Raw genomic sequence first — 20,414 nt, forward strand, 5'->3', positions numbered from 1 at the left:
GACCCTCTGATTGAAAGGCCTGCTCTCCACTTAGCCACGGTCACCCGTGTTTATAATTATGTTCATAATGTTAACCCTCAAATATAAAAAAAGATAGAATAAAATGTCCTATGACATCATAGTTACAGCAACAGCATACTCTGAGCACCACGAACAAACCCCCCAAAATCAACCAATAGAACACTGGGATGTACACGCCCTGGCCAATCAGAAGTCTGGACAGTAGCGAAGGTTTTCACCTAACCTGCAGGGTTTCAGCGTCCCGTCCTGTCAAAATTAGCACTAGTGGAAAAAAAAGCCCAGCGTCTCCTGTTCGTAGTAATGACACAGTGGATGTACGTCGTTGATGCAACACGCTCCATGTCCTCTTTTTACTTTAACTAGCGGAAGGTAAGAAATGATACAGCGTTAATTTCCATAACAGCTCGCTAACGCTAGCTTTCGGTGATGTGTCAGTCAAGCTAGCTTAGCTTGTAGAGCGCTAGCTAGCAACACAGTTGACAAACCCAACGTTGAACTGTGTTGTTATCGTTGCTTTCGCTCACAGCTGGTGTCTTGTTAGCTGTCAAATTCGCAAACACACAGCACATTATGACGGGGCTTGACGTGTAACGTTATCCTGTTTGGGCGCTATTAGCTAATACTTGGATGAAGTAGTCAGCTGGCAGTTCTGCACAGCCTGCTAGCAAGTTTGACACACATGTGGGAAATGTATTAATAGATAATAATTTACGAATAAGATGATTCTACCTAACAAATTGGCTCGCAGTGGCTTCAGTGCCACAGTTATATTACGCAGAAACCAAATGCGTGGTTGAATTGGGGTGCAGCTGACATGGATATTAACAAGCTGGTATTCGGCTAACCTGTTACATAATCTTGCTGTTTAGTCAACAATGGGAACCCCCTTGGTAACGTTGGTTGCAGGTAACATTATCTACCTGCAACATATAAATTCGCCTTAATCTTATTTGCACAGCGTTGTCTAATAGCTGTGTGGCAAACCTGTCAACTCAGCTTATCTGTGCCCCGCCAGTATGTATTTAGGTCAGACTTCCTCTGACCTTTGCACTCTTGCATCTCATCTTACTGTCAGCATCATACACAGCTGTACTTGCATTTTGTAGTTTGCAAGTACTCAAAGTGTGACTCTAGGCCTTCGTTTTTGCACCACTGACTCCTCTCAAATCTCCCCCCCCCCCCCCTCCCTCAGGTGCACTCTACAATTATGGAGTTTTGAAAAGAAGAGTGAGCATTTTGGGGGGAAAGGGGGCCTTTCCCCTCAAGTTTGATGGTTGGACTGCTGGACGAGTAGGTCGGAGGGCCGTGGACATCTTTGCCTTTTTTGTAAATTATTATAAAAAGATTATTTAGAGGAAGAAACTATTTTTGCTAACGTTGAAATGTACACTTTTGTATGAAACACAGGAGGTTTTGTATTTATTGAATTCTTGATGCCATCGTACGCTGCAAGCACCTTAGTTAGTGTCCAACTCTCGGTTGAGATGGTGGACTGAAGGCAGTCGCAGAGAGGCTCTGGGGTCGCTAGGGTGCGGTGGAACCTCAACACAAGCACAATTCTAGCACTCCAAACCATCTCCACCTTTTTTGTTGACGCACATTTTTTTTTTCTTGATGTACTTTTTCTTCTTGGAGAGCAGCTCTGTTATAGTACACCATATTAGTGACGGCGTTTTGGATTTGTTACATCGCATCGTTTTGTTTTTGAGGGTTTTTTTTTGTGGGCGGTGGGCTGTCGGAGGGACTCTGTGATACAAAAGGGAGGAGGCTTCACTGTGAAGGTTTGGAGGAGGTCAGGATGAGTCTAGCACTGCCGGACTGCACCCCCAAATGCCGCTCGCAGCAGCATGCGGACGAGGTGGTGGCGGCACTGACGGGCGGCTCCGAGGGGCAGCTGCGGGCGTTCTTGACCTCGCACTGCCACAACGCCACCACCTTGAGGGATGCCTTCGGTCGCACAGCCCTGCACCTGGCGTCCTCGCTGGGAAAGAAGACCCTGCTGGAGTGGCTGCTGGAGAGTAGGAATGCTGACCTGATGGTGAAGGATAAGGAGTCCGGCTGGACTGCTGTGCATCGCAGCGCTTTCTACGGACACATCCACTGTCTCATGTCGCTAGTCAAGGTATATATTCAACATGGATCTCCAAAAGCAAAAGTGCTATTGAGTTGTTCCAATTTAAAGGAAAAGTTCAGATTATTCCTTGCTAATTTTGACTTCACTTTGAATAACTTTTGTTTCTTCACATTGTTTCAGCACGGAGGACTTCTCTCCACACAGGACAAGGAGGGTCTCTCTGTCCTGGACCTCACAATGAAGGACAGACCAACACACGTTGTGTTCAAAAACACCGGTAAGAAAGAGTTGAGTTGGGATATCTCTGGCACAACTTCACCTTCCTCCTCGATGCATGAAGGACGGAAAAGATGTAGAGAGGTCAAAGCTCCAGCGACACGTGTAGCAGAAGAACTTTATTGTGACACGTTTGGGCTATTATCCTTCATCAGGTCCTCCACACACAACAATACAAAGACATTCTTTTTGTTGACATTGTCTTGCATCGATATGACATTGGTGGTGAACCTATTGAACAAGCGTCACCGGGCTTATCGGCATCATGGTGACTCATTCTGTTTAATGATGTATTTCACACTTGTACATGCATGGGATTTAACTGTCCCTGTGCTACGTCACATGTCTTTCTCGCCATAATGGTTTGTTCTCTCATTCGATAGAGATGATGTCCTGTGGATGAACAGGACATCCTTCTGTTTAATCTGTTCTCTATTTTAGCTTATTTTTTAAATTCAATTTAAATGTGTCTTTTTATTTATCTTCCTAATGGCTTTTATGTCTTCTGTAAAGCACTTTGACTTGCCTTGTTGTTGAAAGGTGCCATACAAATATGCCTTCTGTCTTTTAAATGCAGAAAAGACCAGTGGTTAAATCGAGCTTCAGGTGGCGGCTGTGTTGTGGTTGTGCATGTCATTTTCGTTTTTTTCTTCCTCATTACAGACCCAACTGAAGTATACACATGGGGGAACAATACTAATTTCAGTCTCGGACATGGTAATCAGGAGAGCCGACAGCACCCTGAGCTTGTGGATGCGTTTGCCAGGACCGAGGTTTACATCAAGCAGGTAGGCTGACAACGCGCTGTTGTTGTCCCGGCTCTCCGTGGAGTAGAGGAGGTGTCTTCCCTTACCCTAAAAACCACAGGCGCATGTATCGCACCAGTCATGACCTCATGCTTCAACTCTGTGCCAATGCACATGGGTACTCCAGATAAGGCACACCACCTGGGTAAACCAGCAAAACACTCCATCCCCCCCAGAGTCTGATATGACACAACCTTCTCTTCATAGCAAATCAGCTGTTGTAAAAAAAAAAAAAAAAATACTTTGAACCCTTGCTTGAGAGCGTTAAATTGTACGTTTTCATAAATGAATGACGTTGGTGGCTATACAGCCATGACATCAGGAACCCCCCCCCCCCTCCCCAAACCCTCAGTAATGTTGTTTGACTGAGTCAAATAGAGGGCAGAGTTGGTGCGTCGGGCGAAGTCTTCATTTGTGACTTTAAGCCGGTATGTGCGCGGTTAGACCACGCTGCCGCACTGTGCCAGCCCGACTACAATTTCATGCGTTTGTCATGTGGAACCTCTTAGTGTGATTAATAGAGCTGCTGGCACCAGTGCAACTGCCCCCAGTGGTGAGCGCACACCAGATGCTAGTTAGAGTAGCTTAAGTAAAGACCGTGTTGGATGTGTTGTCATTGTAATCCATTCTTAAAGCTTTTTGTATTTGTATGGGGTTTGTGTATTTGTTAGGAAATGGTTCATCTGGGCTTCACGTCGCTGTGTTTTTGGAGCTAACAGAAGAAACCCCGTGTTTAAGGGATTCCTTTCTGACATGCAGGACTTGTCATGCAGAGTAATTTCATAAAGCCTAGTGGTGGGGGGGGGGACGGATAGATCTGATTTCATGACCACACAATGACCCAGTGCCACTGCATTTAGTCTTTGTCTTCGTAGCCCAGCCCGACAGGTGCCAGAGGTTAAATATTAATTCCACAATGACATGTTTTTAATTAAATGAACGACGCTGGTGTGTATGCATGTGTGCGAATGTCCACATCAATGTGATACTTTGGGAAACATCCCTGCGCCCTATTGAAAGCTTGAGGGTAGCAATGTATTAGTAATGATGTTTGCTTTTCCACTTGTGCCCCGGCCTTTATTGGCATAGTGTTTTACTATCACTACAAGAGGGCTTGGCTGAGGGACATGGAAAGAGATGCATCGCAGCCTCCGCTATGAGGTCCAAATTATAATGACCAGAACCTTTTTATCAGCACAGACTTCAGACTCTGGTTTTTCTCTCCTTAAGAATAGAATATGTTGTGTTTTTGAAATACTGATTTTAAAAAGAGACGGAAACATGTTTGATCTCCTCTTCTCCCTGTAGGTGGTCCTGTGCAAGTTCCACTCTGTGTTCCTGTCCCAGAAAGGCCAGGTGTTCACCTGTGGGCATGGCCTGGGAGGACGACTTGGCCATGGAGATGAACAGACTTATCTGGTGAAGCTTGTTTTAGGGCGTCATTGAAGTGTGCTCACACTCAGACATTCTGTAAATAACTTCAAAGCCTGCTTGTAAATATGAATCGATCAGTTTCGGCTCGTCGTGTTCTCCAGCTCCTCCCTTACCGCAGTCGCATACGGTAAACACAGAGCGTTTCAGAACAGATATGTTTTAATCTAATCGTTCTCCACAGGTTCCCCGCATGGTGGAGGGTCTGATGTCCCATCACTGCTCCCAGGTGGCGGCAGCTAAAGACCACACAGTGGTGCTGACGGAGGAAGGCTACGTGTACACTTTTGGCCTCAACACCTTCCACCAGCTCGGTCTGGCTCCTCCTCCTGCCTCGGCTCATGTCCCCAAACAGGTAAGAGGTGACAGGGTCAGGGCGATGGAGAGGGGCCAATGACATTTTGCACTGCATGTGACGAGCATAATTTATGTGCCAAATGAGATTTTGGTGAATTAAATAAATGACAACGTGTGGGTGTTTCTTCAATCTGCTCTCTGTTTTACCTTTGCAAGTATTTTTTTGTAGTATGTTCTACGACCAGTACGTTGATAGTCATCCTTGATGTTAAGTGCAGAAACTCTAAATATCCTGTACACGATTGTTTCAATGTCACTATGATGTGCCGCGGGTGCAGGTGTTCTCCAAGACGCTGAGAGGCAGGACGGTGATTGGAGTCGCAGCAGGAAGGTTCCACACAGTGCTGTGGACCAGGGAGGCCGTCTACACAATGGGACTCAATGGAGGCCAGCTGGGTAAGTCTCGTTGGAAATGTCAGCTAAAGCCGGTGTCATGAGAGAAAACGGCACTGCTTCTCCCATACTAAATGTGACTGAACAGTTGCAGTGGCAAATTTGTGCAGATAAAAGGCGAGACCCACAGCCTGTGTTGCACTAAAGTGTAAACATGAGTAAAAAAAATAAAGATAAAGCTAATATTTTTGGCATGCAAGCATGACTAATGATGTGGCTGAAATGCTAGAATGGTGCAAATGTTGATTTACTTCTGTAGGAGGTTTGGTGAGGAGGAAAGACCCTCCATCATGTCAGAGGTGGATGACACAAAAGGCTATTATGAGAATTTCTTTTTGTATTTTTTTAAGTAAAAGCCGATATTAAACACTCGCACAAGCTGTATATGGACAACTTGACATGTTGACGTACTCTATTGTGTGTCGTTATCCAGGTTACTTGCTGGATCCCAACGGAGAGAAGTGCGTGACAGCCCCCCGGCAGGTGTCGGCTCTGCACCACAAGGATGTCACCATAGCGATGGCAGCCGCTAGTGACGGAGCAACGGTGGTCGTGACGGAGAAGGGCGACGTCTACCTGCTGGCTGACTACCAGTGCAAGAAGATGGCTTCAAGGTGAATTCCATTTCATTAAAAGACTTGCAGCAGTCACTCTGTTACATCACACATCAGCATGACCTCAATTTAGTTTTTACATTTTTCTTCTTTTTTTTTTTTTTTAATATAACAGCATTTTTCCAAATGTAATCAGAGCAATAAATTGAACAAACTGGTCCATAATCCGAAGATTGCCTCATCCACCACCCACCAAATTGCAAAACGCACGTACTTCATTAATTCTGAGCCGCTCTCTCTAATGTCCAGCATCTCATTGCAGAGGTAGTGGGTTGTTTAAGTCCAGACTTCATTCCAAACTTAACTTAAGAGTGCATTTTGCCAGGCAAATGTAAAGCTGTAATCTCTGTAAAGTTGGTGCTCTCTATATTCTTCAGTGCTCATAGATCCGATTGATTTTCAAGCCACCGGAGACGCTGTCCGCTCTGCCTCCGGTATTCAAATCAAACCTAATTTGAATGGCAGCAGATAGTAGATCATCCTCTAAACTGGAAACTGTTACCTCATTATTTGATTTGCTCAGTCTAGTGCTGCAAATATCTCTTTGTGGGGAAAGTGGGGCTAAGTGCATGCCTCACTGTTAAAGAGCACCAACACAACATTGGATACACTCGAATGCAGATGAGCGTCTTCCACCAAGAAATGTGGATCTTCATCCATAGATGGACAAATGGACTAATAAAGTACATTATATTTCAAATTCTAATTATTCATTTTTCAGGCAGCTGAACGTCAAGAAGGTTCTGGTCAGCGGTGGGAGTCTGGACCACCGTGTGGTTCCACAGATCCTGAACGAGGGAGGAGGGGAGAAGCTGGCCATCTTGGCGTTAGATGAAGCTGGGAGGGTACGTGCATTTATTAAGTATTAAGTATTACAGAAAATGCTTATCACTCATATTAAGGCACATGGTGTAGACAAGCATCACTAAATAAATTGGCCTAGATCTATCATGAGACAATAGAACTTTACTTAAATCTCACTTGCTGCTCTAACATTTAGAAACTGAAGCAGAACGTATAACATTGTTATTTGGACTTCCCCTATTGTTGTCTAACTATATGGAGCATGGTTATACAACACCAAAGCAGGCTAGTCTATATGGGGTCCTATAAATAAAAACGGTGACTAAGGCTTGTCTGTAACTTTCCTTAAATCTCTTCCATTTTCCGTCCTCTCAGGTGTTCTGCTGGCGGTCCTCTTGCAGCACTGTGAGACAGTGCCGGTGGGCGTATGGCCGTCAGGTTTTCATGTCGGACATCGCTCTCAGCAAGAACGGCATGATGTTCGTGACTCAGGAGGGGGAGGGCTTCAGTGGCGTGTGGGCTGGAGAGTATAGGAAGTACGGGGAGAAGAAAGGTGAGGGATTTAGGAACACGCTGTGTTGAAGTTGGCCTGTGCTTTGCAATCCTCAAACTACGCCCATAGTTTTCATTGGACTTGTATCGACTAAACCGTAGATTTGTCAAGCAAAAAATGTTTTGGGTGTTTTAAGAAGAACAAGAGTATATTTCTTTTAAATCTAATTTACATGCTCCTTAGAGGGCAGTGTGGAGGTCTGTGGCCATTCAGATGCTGGGACACTGTACGAGAGGATTCGCCTGGAGAAACTCCCGTATGTCCACAGAGCTGTCAGCGTCACCATGGACTCCAAAGGGCGGAACTTTGGAGCGCTTCAGTCCGACCCCAAAACGAGGTATGTCCATAAGTCTGTATATTTGGTTATTTTGTGCTGAAATGGTGAACGGGTTAAGAGCATTTAGAGAAAAGACTGTGAGTCATAGACGTACTTCTATTTTATGATTCATCAGCATTAAACCGGTGATGGGAAGCAAAAAAAGAACTGACTTTTTAAAAGCAGTGTCTCCCCAGGGATTCAATAATGACTTACCACAGAATGTTATGTTGGCACATTTAGTCAGTTCGGTATTGCATACATTAGTGGACTATTAATCTTATCTGGCTGGGTCTAATTGTCTTTATTTTTAGATCTCTTCCCTGCTGATAAAGTACTCTGTTTTACTGGAGGCGGTGTTGCAGCGTGGAAGCATCTTGCTCTCCAATTATCAGTCATTTGTCAGAGATTATACTCTTTACGTTTGTGTTCTCGATGTGTCCAAATGTTCATCGTTCGAGTGATATGCTACACTGACGTCCACCCATGTCTTTGATCCAGCTTGTACGAGATTCCCAGCATCTCTCCGTCCTCCTTCTCCCAACACTTCCGGAGCCTTCTGGACGAGGCGGACGAAATGGACCCCATCCATGACGTGACCCTCCAGGCCGGCGATCGCACCTTCCCCGCCCACAAGTACATCCTGTCCATGAGGTCCGAGTTCTTCCGGAAGCAGTTCATGTCCGAGCACGAACTCGACGGGGAGCTCGACGGAGAAGTGAGGAAGAGCGAGGACGCCGTGGGCTGCGATTTAATCATTTTGGAGAAGATCACGCCGGACATGCTGGAACACGCCCTGCACTTCATCTACACCGACTCCTGCGAGCTGCTGGTGCACGGGGCCCGGCCGAGAGTCTCTGGGGCCTCGTCGGGGAAAAACCAGGTGAGGAAAAGACGAACAAAACCCGCAAAGTGTCGTTCACTTTAACTCTCCGCAACATAATTCGGATACACAGGATTTCAATATATACTGTTGCTTGTGTATATACAAAATATGTGTGTTAGCCTTGAAGAACTGACCCTCTGACTCAGCTGCTCCACTGTCTCCGTTGCCAGGACTTCGAGCAGGAGAGGCTTATCAGCAGCCTGCAGGACCTGAGCCTGAGAGGCCGCTCGGCCCTCGAGGTGTACCGCTCCCTTCCCCCCGCAACCAAAGGAGACGGTGACAAGGCCAAGAGCAAGTGCGCCAAGCCTGGCAAGAGGGGAAAAGGAGGTAAAGGGGACAAGGCCGGGGCCAACGAGGGAGGGGCCAACCCAGTGAAAACCCTGCAGGGCGTTGCAAAAAAGCTGGGCCTGGGGAGCCTGTCTGCACGGTGAGAGACCGAGAGTGTGCGACGCAGAAGCGGACGTGGCGTCATTTCTCCTCATTCATGCTCTCTCTGTTCCTTGACAGGCTGGACGGAGTCAAATACGAAAGTGGAAAGATCAACGTTATAAACAAGAAAACTGGCAACAAGCCCAAGTTCTACCAGAAAAAAGGGTGCGTTTATGAGCGTATACAATAACGGCTGCAGCTATAGATGAGATGGCAAATGATGAACTTGACTCTCTCTCTCTCTCTCTCTCTCTCTCTCTCTCTCTCTCTCTCTCTCTCTCTCTCTCTCTCTCTCTCTCTCTCTCTCTCTCTCTCTCTCTCTCTCTCTCTCTCTTTTTCTGTCTGTACAGCTCCTATCTGTGTGATGTTACTCTGAAATCTGAAGATGGTAAAGAGTTTCCATGTCACAAGAGTGTCCTCTGCGCCAGACTAGGTAAGGTTAAACCCGTCATCAACCATCCAAACACACAGACGTCCTCATTCATTCATGATGCACGGCTGTTTATGTCAAACATTAGCACACGCGTCCTCATGGAACCCCCAGCAGAAATCCCCAGCGAAGATATATTTGGGCTCTTCAAATAATAGCCCCCTGTGTGTGTTGAAGCATCTTTAAGATTTGACGGCTGTTGGATGTTACAGAAAGTGGAATGTTTTTGTTTCAGAATACTTCAATAGTATGCTTGGAAACCCCTGGATTGAGGTATGCCATGCTTTTTTTTAAATTTCACACATGCCTTATTCATTAACCAGCGTTTCACCGGTCACAATGCTTGCAATTGATTTTTGTGGACGTAACCATATCGGCTAATATCGGATAATCACGATGACTTGCGCCCCCCTCAGGCCACCTCCTGCTCTGCACTGGAGATGCCCACCAGCTCAGAGATTCTGCAGGTCATTCTAGAGTACATTTACACGGACGAGTCCCACACCATTAAAGGTGACTACTCAAGTTTCATGTTGGTCCCACAAATTACAATCTCCTATGACTTTTATTACTGCTGAATTTGCACAAAATCGTATTAAGAGGACGCATTGTTCCGTCTTTTGTCCGACAGAGTCTCTGAATGTGGAGTTTGTCTGCAACGTGTTGGTTGTGGCCGACCAGCTGCTCATCACACGACTGAAGGAGATGTGCGAGGTCGTCATCACCGAGAACTGTATGCTGCGTTTGTCTTTTAATCTGTCCTAGATCGCATCATTTACTTTGCCCTTTAGCGCTTTCCTTTTATCTTGAAATAATACTGCATTCATGTCATGAAAATTACGATTTGATGCAGTGCCTCCCACAGGATTGTGTGAGACGGTAGTGGGTTTGACTTCGAACCCTCTATGGGGTCAGTACAATGTTTTTAAGAATTAAGAAGCTAGGGCTATGATGAACTTTGTGCAAGTACAAATCTGAGGTAGTTGTACTTTATTATTTCCATTTTATGTAACTTTATACTTCTAGTCCTCTACATCTCAGAGGGAAATATTGTAGTTTAAACTTCACTTAATTTATTTGACATTATTAGGCTACTTCTGCATAATGAGTATACTTTTACATTTGGTACTTTAAGTGTAGTTTGATTCTAAAACTTTTACTTGTAACAGTAGTTTTACACTGTTCTCTAGTAAATTCTTTTTTTTTTATCATAAACACATTGGTTGTATAGATATGAATGGTAATGACACAGCAAAAAAGTCCAACTCACAAAGCATAGTAAACCAGATGGGATCCGTGTTACAAGCAAAAAAATAGTTTAATAAAAGTTTAGTCATCATGGTTACTAACAGACTGCTGTCCCTTTATGTTTCTTGAGATATTCGGTCAGTTGAACATCAGGCTCAGAACTCTTTCTTTTAGTTGTGGTGTTGACCACAGATTGCGTATGACGTCACTGCAGCACATTTTTACAAAATGGGGAATTACGTAAACTATTTTCAGGCACAATTGCTTCTTTGAAATGGGTTTCCTGTGAATGACGCGGCTTGTTTTGCTCCCCTCAGTGACTCTGAAGAATGGCGCGGAGCTGCTGGAGTTTGCCACCATGTACAACGCGGAGCAGCTTAAACTCTCCTGTCTCCAGTTCATCGTGGTCAACATGGCCGCCCTGCTGGAGTCAAAGTGAGAATCACAGGAAATGACCTGAACTGGACGGAAAAAAAAAAAGATCTTGTATTAATCGCTTCAGAGCATTTCAGCAGTTATTTATTTTTTTGTAGAACAACTTCAACACAGTACTAGAAAGTGTTCACTATAACTCCAAAAGTATACATGGGTCTGAAGATTATCTGAAGTATTTATCAGTAGAGTTGTGTACATTTTGATATACTGCATACAGCAGGACAGAGCTAAACATATCTTTTTCTCATTTGTCTGTGTCTGTCTGTCTGCTCCTTTTTCTTTTTTGTGTTGCCCTCAGAGCGCTGGATATTCTTAGTGATGAAGCGCTCGTGGAGCTTTCTGCAGCCTACAGGAGGATGGTGAGTCACCCCCTCCAAACATCCCAATATGCACCATCCTTTCCATTACTTCAATGTTTGCTTATTGTTTGTCTTTTGACTTTGATTTTTAAAGATAAAATGGCAATTTAAATGCAAATTTTGCGAAACAACTTCTTGGAAGTCATAGCTCTGAATCGTACACAGCTCAATCTTTCAGTTTCCAAAGTAAAGGTTCTCCAGACTCATTAAGCTCAGACTTTAAGAAAACCGTCTCACCAGCAGTAGTTGCTTCATTAAAACACATTTTGTCTTGAAAAGAGGGGATTTGGGGAAAAACGAATGTAACTCTGGCACCTTAATACTTGTTGTATTTTCTTCTGTGTCTTTGCCAATGCAATATGTGCTTTGTTTTAAAAAGTAGTGAAATGTATCATGATTGCACCATGTCAGTCTTGGTTCTCATATGTTGATGTAATCTGTACATGGTCAGGTTCTGATTGTTTGTTTTGTTTTCATTTCAGATCCCGGCCATGCAGAGGAGGATTATCACTCCGTATCCTGGCGCCCCGGACCTCAGTGTGTACGAGGATGAGGATTTGGACTCGGCGTTCAGCCCCAAACCAGAAGCAGAACTGGATCACTCCTGCAGGTACACAAACAGAAATGTTCAGTCCCTCCATGTAGACTCTCATTGCTTTTGTTTTCCTGATTTGGCTGCTCTGCAGAGTTCTGTATTTTCATATCCGCTGTAAAACCAAACCCATCATTTCTTCTAGCCAGGAAAAAAAACATTCAGTTGTGACTGTAGACCTAAAGCTGAAGAACCAGTGTGTGTAGGATTTACTGAAATCTAGTGGCGAGGTTGCAGATTGCAAACAACTGAATACTCCTCCGCTCACTCCTCCTTTACAAGCGTGTGGGAGAACTACGGTGGCCTTCAAGTAACGTCAAAATGCAAAAGGCCCTCTCTAGAGCCAGTGTTTAGTTTGTCCGTTGTGGGCTACTGTAGAAACATGGCGGTGCAACAGATGGACTCCTTGAAGAGGACCTGCTCCCCGTGTAGATATAAAAGACTCGTACTAAGCTAACGAAAGCGAAACGGTTCTTGATTTCAGGTGATTATGCACTAATGAAAACATAATAACGAATATGATATTCCATTTCTGCCAATGAATCCCACACACTGGACCCTTAAAAGGAAGCGGGGAGCTTACCGGGCCCATGTGCACGTCCTTGCAGATGTCTGCTAATGATTGTACCACATTATCCCTCCAGGGAGATCCTGTTAAAGAAGGCCAAGATGAAGGCTAAAAAGAAACCCCGGCGGCGGTCTGACAGCTCAGGAGGCTACACTCTCTCTGACATCATTCAAAGTCCCTCTGCTGCAGGTATACTTGAACATCAGGTTGTTGTGTAATACAGTATGTACTCATTCCACTAACACTCTCTCTCTCTCTCTCTCTCTCTCTCTCTCTCTCTCTCTCTCTCTCTCTCTCTCTCTCTCTGTCCTCTTAGTGGTCTCCCCTTGCCTGGTAAAGTCAGTCAGGGCGAACTCAACAGAGTCTCTGCAGGATCTGCTCACATCCGACTCAGAGGGCAGCTACGTGGGGGTGGGCAGTCCCCGAGACATCCAGTCCCCCGTGTTCTATGACAGACCCGAGGTTAACGTCCGACCACCCCAACAATCGCACACACACACACACACACAACAGATGATTAGTTATTTGGGGGGATATTTTATAGCTCTCTGCACGTCCTAGTACTACTCTGCTTGTAATTGTGCTACCTTCTATGGGTCCATTATAAGAGTACTACACAAAATCATACTTGCCTTATCCATTTTCTATTGTTTTGACCATGTTGGACAATTAAAGGAATGTGGCTAAAATACATTGAATGGTGGATGTAATACCGATAGAATTATTGTTTAGCCTCTGACTGGAAACCTTCTCTTCCTGCAGATGATAAAGACTCCCCCCAGCACCCCGACCTCCCCGAGGGAGCCCCTCCCAACTCCCCCCAACTCTGTTCCGCAAACAAACCCCCAGGTCCTTCCCTGGTAAGATGGACTTAATGATCATAAATTTGAAAACTTCAAACGTTTTATAGTCGTGTTTGGTTTTTCCTCTCCTCCTCCTTAAACTATAAACTGTAGATAGAACACTGAAAAGCAGGTTTGAAATCTGAGCTGCATGTTCTAGGTAGTGTGTGTGTGTGTGACTGTGTTATTACAATCTGCAGTCCTGCTCGTCCAGCCCCAGTCCTGGATCTGAGGACCATCATGGACATGGAGGCCAACTCTCTGCAGACCCTCGGAGCAACTCCTAAAAGCCCTGGAAGGTGCGAGACGTCCACTTCATTTTGTCTGAGCATTTTATTTACAAAAAAATAATTTAGACTGTCTAGTTAATCGGAGGCGGTGATGGCAATCAATTCATGACTAATTGCTGTAAAAGTACAGTTGAACTGTTGCTTTATTTATAAAATGCGAAGCAATGACCGCACTACCGCCACATGAGTGAACCTTATTCGTTTAATGTTATTCCCTTCAGCTAACCACATTTTTTTTCCTCCTGCCTGCAGTGTCAGCACCAGCATCAAGCACTCCCCTGTTCCCACCAAACTGTCCCAGAAGCAGAGGAAGATGTTGGCCATGGCCAACAAGGAGGCCAGTGTGGAGTCCACCGCATCCAAACCAACCCCCGCAGTCACCCCGTCAAAAAGCAGTGGGAAGGCCTGGTGAGTGAGCCCAAATATGAAGACTACTACTGTCCACTACACACAGCTGTCAAGAAATAACTTCCTGGTTCCTGTTTATGAGTTCACAGCCCGCCGCCAATGTGTCAGTTAGTTTTAAAGCTGCAAGGCTAGAAAGTATTTTTATTCGACTATGTGTTTGTGGATTGGGTCGCTTCAGATGACCAAGTTCAAGAGAATTATCAACCAACTGCAGTTCCCCTCAACTTTAGCATCTTTCAGCTAGCTGTTTGCAGTTTACAGGCGCAAATGAACCTGTTTTTTTTTTCACTCTTACCAGTGACCTTTTGTCGTCGAAGCTAGTTGCTGAACCGCCTGTGGGCTACCTCCACAGCTCTAAACAACAAAGCAGTTGAACATAGTGGATTAGCATTTAGCAGCTAAAGAGACAGATATATGTGTTGGTGGAGACCAATCACTTATGTTCACCAGGCGGTAATGGTAATCACCATGAGGGAACACACTGACCGTACAGTCATAAATCAGTTACCGACAAGTTTGAAGCAGAGATTCAACAGAATGGGACAAAAATATGATTTTGTCATCATGTAAACGAACAACAAACGCATCTAAAACATGTGATCAGCCAGCCTTCCTCAGTCCATACATAACATTTAAATTGGTATATAAGGTGTCATTGCCTGGTCCGATGCTGTCGTAGAGGGTGGAAGAATCTGCACATCCATTTTAGAGCATTATAGCTCATGGCCCCCTCTGCTGGCCACAAAATAATGGTATCCGTTCACAGCAGATCCTCCCCACACGCCTGCTTCACATTTAGGAGTACCACAGCTTTGTAGGGATATACACAATACATTACGGTTCGAGAAGCAAGCTTGTCGGTTGGTGCAATCCCGGCAGGTCTAAATCTGGGTGAGGAAAGTGAAAAGTAGGGCATGCCTCTCCCTCATTACCACCACTGAAGTGCCCTTGAGCCCAACTGCTCCAGTGCAAAAAAAAAAGAAAAAGTGCTCCCATCTTTTTACTTTTATCATGAATCCTTGTGTCATACATGCTTTCTTTCTTTCTGTGTGTCGTTTGTTTCAACCTGCAGGGCAACAGCAGTCCAGTCCCCGCCCTCCTCGTGCTCATTCCGAGCGCTGCTGGAGGAGCAGCAGCAGGAGGAGGAGGAGGAGGAGAACCGCTTGATCAGAGCGGGACAAACGGGGGCCCAGAGGGGCCCAGGTGTCCAGGTGTCCCTCGTCACCGCCACCTCTGCAACCAAGAGGGTCACGTTCAAATGCGCCGACAGCAGCGAGCCAGAGCGACCCACTGGGTGAGTGTCGGTCACACACACACACACACACACACACACACACACACACACACACACACACACACACACACACACACACACACACACACACACACACACACACTGGAGTACAAACACGCAAGGGAAAAAAGTCGCGGCCAAAACAATGTTGCCTCCTTTAGTTGTGTACTGCTGTTTTCCACTTGGTGGCACTGTTGAGATGTTCTCATAAAACTGCAGCTCTCACACACACATTATAAGATACAAGAAACCACATTAACAGTCATTCCCCAGTACTCCAATACGAACATACACAATACCTAATCCAAGCCTTAATTCAAGAAACGTATTATAAACATATTATATCCATCCTAATTCTTTTCTCATCTCTCATCAGATAGATGCAACTTTTTTTTTTTTTTTTTTTTTTTTTTTTTATTGTGGAGTTTTGTGCAACTTGGAGATTAGAAACCGATCTGACACAGACGATGTCTGGCTTTAAGATTAAGAAATGAATGGGGAAGTAACGATGAGTGTTTATCTAAGACTGGCTCTCCGGGGGCGGGTAGGTAGCCAGTCTTGACTGGACAGCTTGACTGACAGGAGCCCCTCCAGTTGAGAGGCGTGACGCTCCGGTCCGAGTGAGGTGAACAGCTCTTAATGACCCAGAACAGCTGGGTTGACCTGCCCGCCGACACCGAGTCACCCTGACCTTTGCAACATCCCCTTGACAGCTGGGCAAACACAGCACACACACACACACACACACACACACACACACACACACACACACACACACACACACACAGTGTGAGCTCCAGTCTGTAAATATGCATTTCTAGTTAAATTACATACAATTGTCCATGAAGGCAGATTACTCTGTGTGTGTGTGTGTGTGTGTGTGTGTGTGTGTGTGTGTGTGTGTGTGTGTGTGTGTGTGTGTGCGTGTTCCTGTCGAAAAATGGATAAAACAGTCATAGTATAGCATGTCAAAAAAAGGAAAAAACAGTGATATGTCTAAAAAATGTCATAGTAATAGTAGTTTGGGGTTAAGTGTTTTGCTGAAGGACACATTGACATGAGACTAGCAGAGCAGGAGACGGGGATTGAACCAACGACCCTCTGATTGAAAAGCAGCTCTGCTCTCCACTTATCCACAGTCACCAGTTGAGAAACACTGGCATAGTAGCATGTCGAAAAAAGGAAAAAACAGTCATAGTATAGCCTGTTGAAAAAAGGAAAAAACAGTCATAGTATAGCCTGTCGATAAAAGGAAAAAACAATCATAGTATAGCATGTCGATAAATGTAAAAACAGTCATAGTATAGCATGTCGAAAACAGTGAAAAACGGTCATAGTATAGCCTGTCCAAAACAGTCATAGTATATTATGTCGAAAACAGTTATAGTCTTGCCTGTCGAAAAAAGAAAAAAAACAGTAATAGTATAGCATGTCGAAAAAAGAAAAAAAACAGTCATAGTATAGCCTGTCGATAAAAGTAAAAACAGTCATAGTATAGCCTGTCGATAAAAGGAAAAAACAATCATAGTATAGCATGTCGATAAATGTAAAAACAGTCATAGTATAGCATGTCGAAAAAAGAAAAAAAAAGTAATAGTATAGCATGTCGAAAACATTGAAAAACCGTCACAGTATAGCCTGTCGAAAACAGTCATAGTATATTATGTCGAAAACAGTTATAGTATAGCATGTCGAAAAAAGAAAAAAAACAGTCATAGTATAGCATGTCGAAAAAGTGAAAAAAACAGTCATAGTATAGCATGTCGAAAACAGTGAAAAACGGTCATAGTATAGCCTGTCGATAAAAGGAAAAAACAATCATAGTATAGCATGTCGATAAATGTAAAAACAGTCATAGTATAGCATGTCGAAAACAGTGAAAAACGGTCATAGTATAGCATGTCGAAAACAGTGATAAACGGTCATAGTATAGCCTGTTGAAAACAGTCATAGTATATTATGTCGAAAACAGTCATAGTATATTATGTCGAAAAAAGAAAAAAAACAATCATAGTATAGCATGTCGAAAAAACAGTCATAGTATAGCCTGTCGAAAACATTCATAGTAAAGCCTGTCGATAAAAGTAAAAACAGTCATAGTATAGCATGTCGAAAAAAGTCAATAAACAGTCATAGTATATATATTATGTCGAAAACAGTCATAGCATAGCATGTCGAAAAAAGGAAAAAACAGTCATAGTATAGCATGTCGAAAAAAGAAAAAACAGTCATAGTATAGCATGTCGAAAACAGTCACAGTATAGTCTGTCGAAAGAAGTCATAGTAATAGTATGTTGGGGTTAAGTGTCTTGCTGAAGGACACATTGACATGAGACTAGCACAGCCTGAGCCGGGGATTGAACCAATGACCCTCTGATTGAAAGGCAGCTCTGCTCTCCACTTAGCCACAGTCACCAGTTGGCAACCATTGGCATAGATTGTCTACATAAAGTAATAGTATAGCATGTCGAAAAAAGTAAAAAAACAGTCATAGTATAGCATGTCGAAAACAGTCACAGTATAGCCTGTTGAAAAAAGAAAAAAAACAGTCATAGTATAGCATGTCGAAAAAAGTCAATAAACAGTCAGAGTATAGCATGTCGAAAAAAGAAAAAACAGTCATAGTATAGCATGTCGAAAATAGAAAAAACAGTCATAGTATAGCATGTCAAAAAAAGTAAAAAAACAGTCATAGTATAGCCTGTCGAAAACAGTCATAGTATAGCCTGTCGAAAACAGTCATAGTATAGCCTGTCGAAAACAATCATAGTATAGCATGTCGAAAAAAGAAAAAACAGTCATAGTATAGCATTTCGAAAAAAGAAAAAACAGTCATAGTATAGCATGTCGAAAAAAGAAAAAACAGTCATAGTATAGCATGTCGAAAAAAGAAAAAACAGTCATAGTACAGCATGTCGAAAAAAGTAAAAAAACAGTCATAGTATAGCCTGTCGAAAAAAGGAAAAAACAATCATAGTATAGCATGTCGAAAAAAGTAAAAAAACAGTCAGAGTATAGCATGTCGAAAAAAGAAAAAACAGTCATAGTATAGCATGTCGAAAAAAGTCAATAAACAGTCAGAGTATAGCATGTCGAAAAAAGAAAAAACAGTCATAGTATAGCATGTCGAAAAAAGAAAAAACAGTCAGAGTATAGCATGTCGAAAAAAGAAAAAACAGTCATAGTATAGCATGTCGAAAACAGTCATAGTATAGCATGTCGAAAAAAGTAAAAAAACATTCATAGTATAGCATGTCGAAAAAAGTAAAAAAACATTCATAGTATAGCATGTCGAAAATAGAAAAAACAGTCATAGTATAGCATGTCAAAAAAAGTAAAAAAACAGTCATAGTATAGCCTGTCGAAAACAGTCATAGTATAGCATGTCGAAAAAAGTAAAAAAACAGTCATAGTATAGCCTGTCGAAAACAGTCATAGTATAGCCTGTCGAAAACAATCATAGTATAGCATGTCGAAAAAAGAAAAAACAGTCATAGTATAGCATGTCGAAAAAAGAAAAAACAGTCATAGTATAGCATGTCGAAAAAAGAAAAAACAGTCATAGTACAGCATGTCGAAAAAAGTAAAAAAACAGTCATAGTATAGCCTGTCGAAAAAAGGAAAAAACAATCATAGTATAGCATGTCGAAAAAAGTAAAAAAACAGTCAGAGTATAGCATGTCGAAAAAAGAAAAAAAACAGTCATAGTATAGCATGTCGAAAAAAGTCAATAAACAGTCAGAGTATAGCATGTCGAAAAAAGAAAAAACAGTCATAGTATAGCATGTCGAAAAAAGAAAAAACAGTCAGAGTATAGCCTGTCGAAAACAATCATAGTATAGCATTTCGAAAAAAGAAAAAACAGTCATAGTATAGCATGTCGAAAACAGTCATAGTATAGCATGTCGAAAAAAGTAAAAAAACATTCATAGTATAGCATGTCGAAAATAGAAAAAACAGTCATAGTATAGCATGTCAAAAAAAGTAAAAAAACAGTCATAGTATAGCCTGTCGAAAACAGTCATAGTATAGCCTGTCGAAAACAATCATAGTATAGCATTTCGAAAAAAGAAAAAACAGTCATAGTATAGCATGTCGAAAAAAGAAAAAAAACAGTCATAGTATAGCCTGTCGAAAAAAGGAAAAAACAATCATAGTATAGCATGTCGAAAAAAGTAAAAAAACAGTCATAGTATAGCATGTCAAAAACAGTCATAGTATAGCATGTCGAAAAAAGTAAAAAAAACAGTCATAGTATAGCATGTTGAAAAAAGAAAAAACAGTCATAGTATAGCATGTCGAAAAAAGTAAAAAAACAGTCATAGTATAGCATGTCGAAAAAAGTAAAAAAAACAGTCATAGTATAGCATGTTGAAAAAAGGAAAAAACAGTCATCGTATAGCATGTCGAAAAAAGTAAAAAAAACAGTCATAGTATAGCATGTTGAAAAAAGGAAAAAACAGTCATAGTATATTATGTTGAAAACAGTCATAGTATATTATGTCGAAAACAGTCATAGTATAGCCTGTCGAAAAAAGAAAAAAAACAGTCATAGTATAGCATGTCGAAAACAGTCATAGTATAGCATGTCAAAAAAAGTAAAAACAGTCATAGTATAGCATGTCGAAAAAAGTAAAAAAACAGTCATAGTATAGCATGTTGAAAAAAGGAAAAAACAGTCATCGTATAGTATGTTGAAAAAAGGAAAAAACAGTCATAGTATATTATGTTGAAAACAGTCATAGTATATTATGTCGAAAACAGTCATAGTATAGCCTGTCGAAAAAAGAAAAAAAACAGTCATAGTATAGCATGTCGAAAACAGGAAAAACAGTCATAGTATAGCATGTCGAAAAAAGAAAAAAAACAGTCATAGTATAGCATGTCGAAAACAGGAAAAACAGTCATAGTATAGCATGTCGAAAAAAGTAAAAAAAACAGTCACAGTATAGCATTTCGAAAAATGAAAAAACAGTCATAGTATAGCA

The 20,414-nt window shown here is 42.6% G+C and overlaps 1 protein-coding gene across 1 annotated transcript in view; it reads left to right on the top strand.

Moving 5' to 3' along the window:
• The first annotated feature begins 237 nt into the window (after window positions 1–237).
• The window catches only part of ibtk (inhibitor of Bruton agammaglobulinemia tyrosine kinase), a 28,334-nt gene continuing 8,157 nt past the window's right edge, over window positions 238–20,414 (top strand). The window contains exons 1-27 of the mRNA XM_068730093.1: window positions 238–390; window positions 1,214–2,143; window positions 2,276–2,372; window positions 3,035–3,159; window positions 4,486–4,596; window positions 4,793–4,963; window positions 5,244–5,361; window positions 5,792–5,972; window positions 6,694–6,817; window positions 7,152–7,329; window positions 7,513–7,666; window positions 8,147–8,528; window positions 8,702–8,958; window positions 9,039–9,125; window positions 9,311–9,393; window positions 9,626–9,663; window positions 9,807–9,903; window positions 10,022–10,123; window positions 10,956–11,073; window positions 11,372–11,432; window positions 11,915–12,042; window positions 12,669–12,781; window positions 12,909–13,054; window positions 13,355–13,452; window positions 13,635–13,733; window positions 13,977–14,132; window positions 15,205–15,426. Of these exons, the coding sequence (XP_068586194.1) occupies window positions 1,820–2,143; window positions 2,276–2,372; window positions 3,035–3,159; window positions 4,486–4,596; window positions 4,793–4,963; window positions 5,244–5,361; window positions 5,792–5,972; window positions 6,694–6,817; window positions 7,152–7,329; window positions 7,513–7,666; window positions 8,147–8,528; window positions 8,702–8,958; window positions 9,039–9,125; window positions 9,311–9,393; window positions 9,626–9,663; window positions 9,807–9,903; window positions 10,022–10,123; window positions 10,956–11,073; window positions 11,372–11,432; window positions 11,915–12,042; window positions 12,669–12,781; window positions 12,909–13,054; window positions 13,355–13,452; window positions 13,635–13,733; window positions 13,977–14,132; window positions 15,205–15,426 (3,770 nt within the window). The 5' untranslated portion in view covers window positions 238–390; window positions 1,214–1,819. The remainder of the gene's footprint in view (window positions 391–1,213; window positions 2,144–2,275; window positions 2,373–3,034; window positions 3,160–4,485; window positions 4,597–4,792; window positions 4,964–5,243; window positions 5,362–5,791; window positions 5,973–6,693; window positions 6,818–7,151; window positions 7,330–7,512; window positions 7,667–8,146; window positions 8,529–8,701; window positions 8,959–9,038; window positions 9,126–9,310; window positions 9,394–9,625; window positions 9,664–9,806; window positions 9,904–10,021; window positions 10,124–10,955; window positions 11,074–11,371; window positions 11,433–11,914; window positions 12,043–12,668; window positions 12,782–12,908; window positions 13,055–13,354; window positions 13,453–13,634; window positions 13,734–13,976; window positions 14,133–15,204; window positions 15,427–20,414) is intronic.

Source organism: Cebidichthys violaceus, unplaced genomic scaffold (genome assembly GCF_023349555.1).
Source record: "Cebidichthys violaceus isolate CVI_PGR_0920_01 unplaced genomic scaffold, fCebVio1.0.p SCAF_49, whole genome shotgun sequence".
Classification (NCBI taxonomy): Eukaryota; Metazoa; Chordata; class Actinopteri; order Perciformes; family Stichaeidae; genus Cebidichthys; species Cebidichthys violaceus.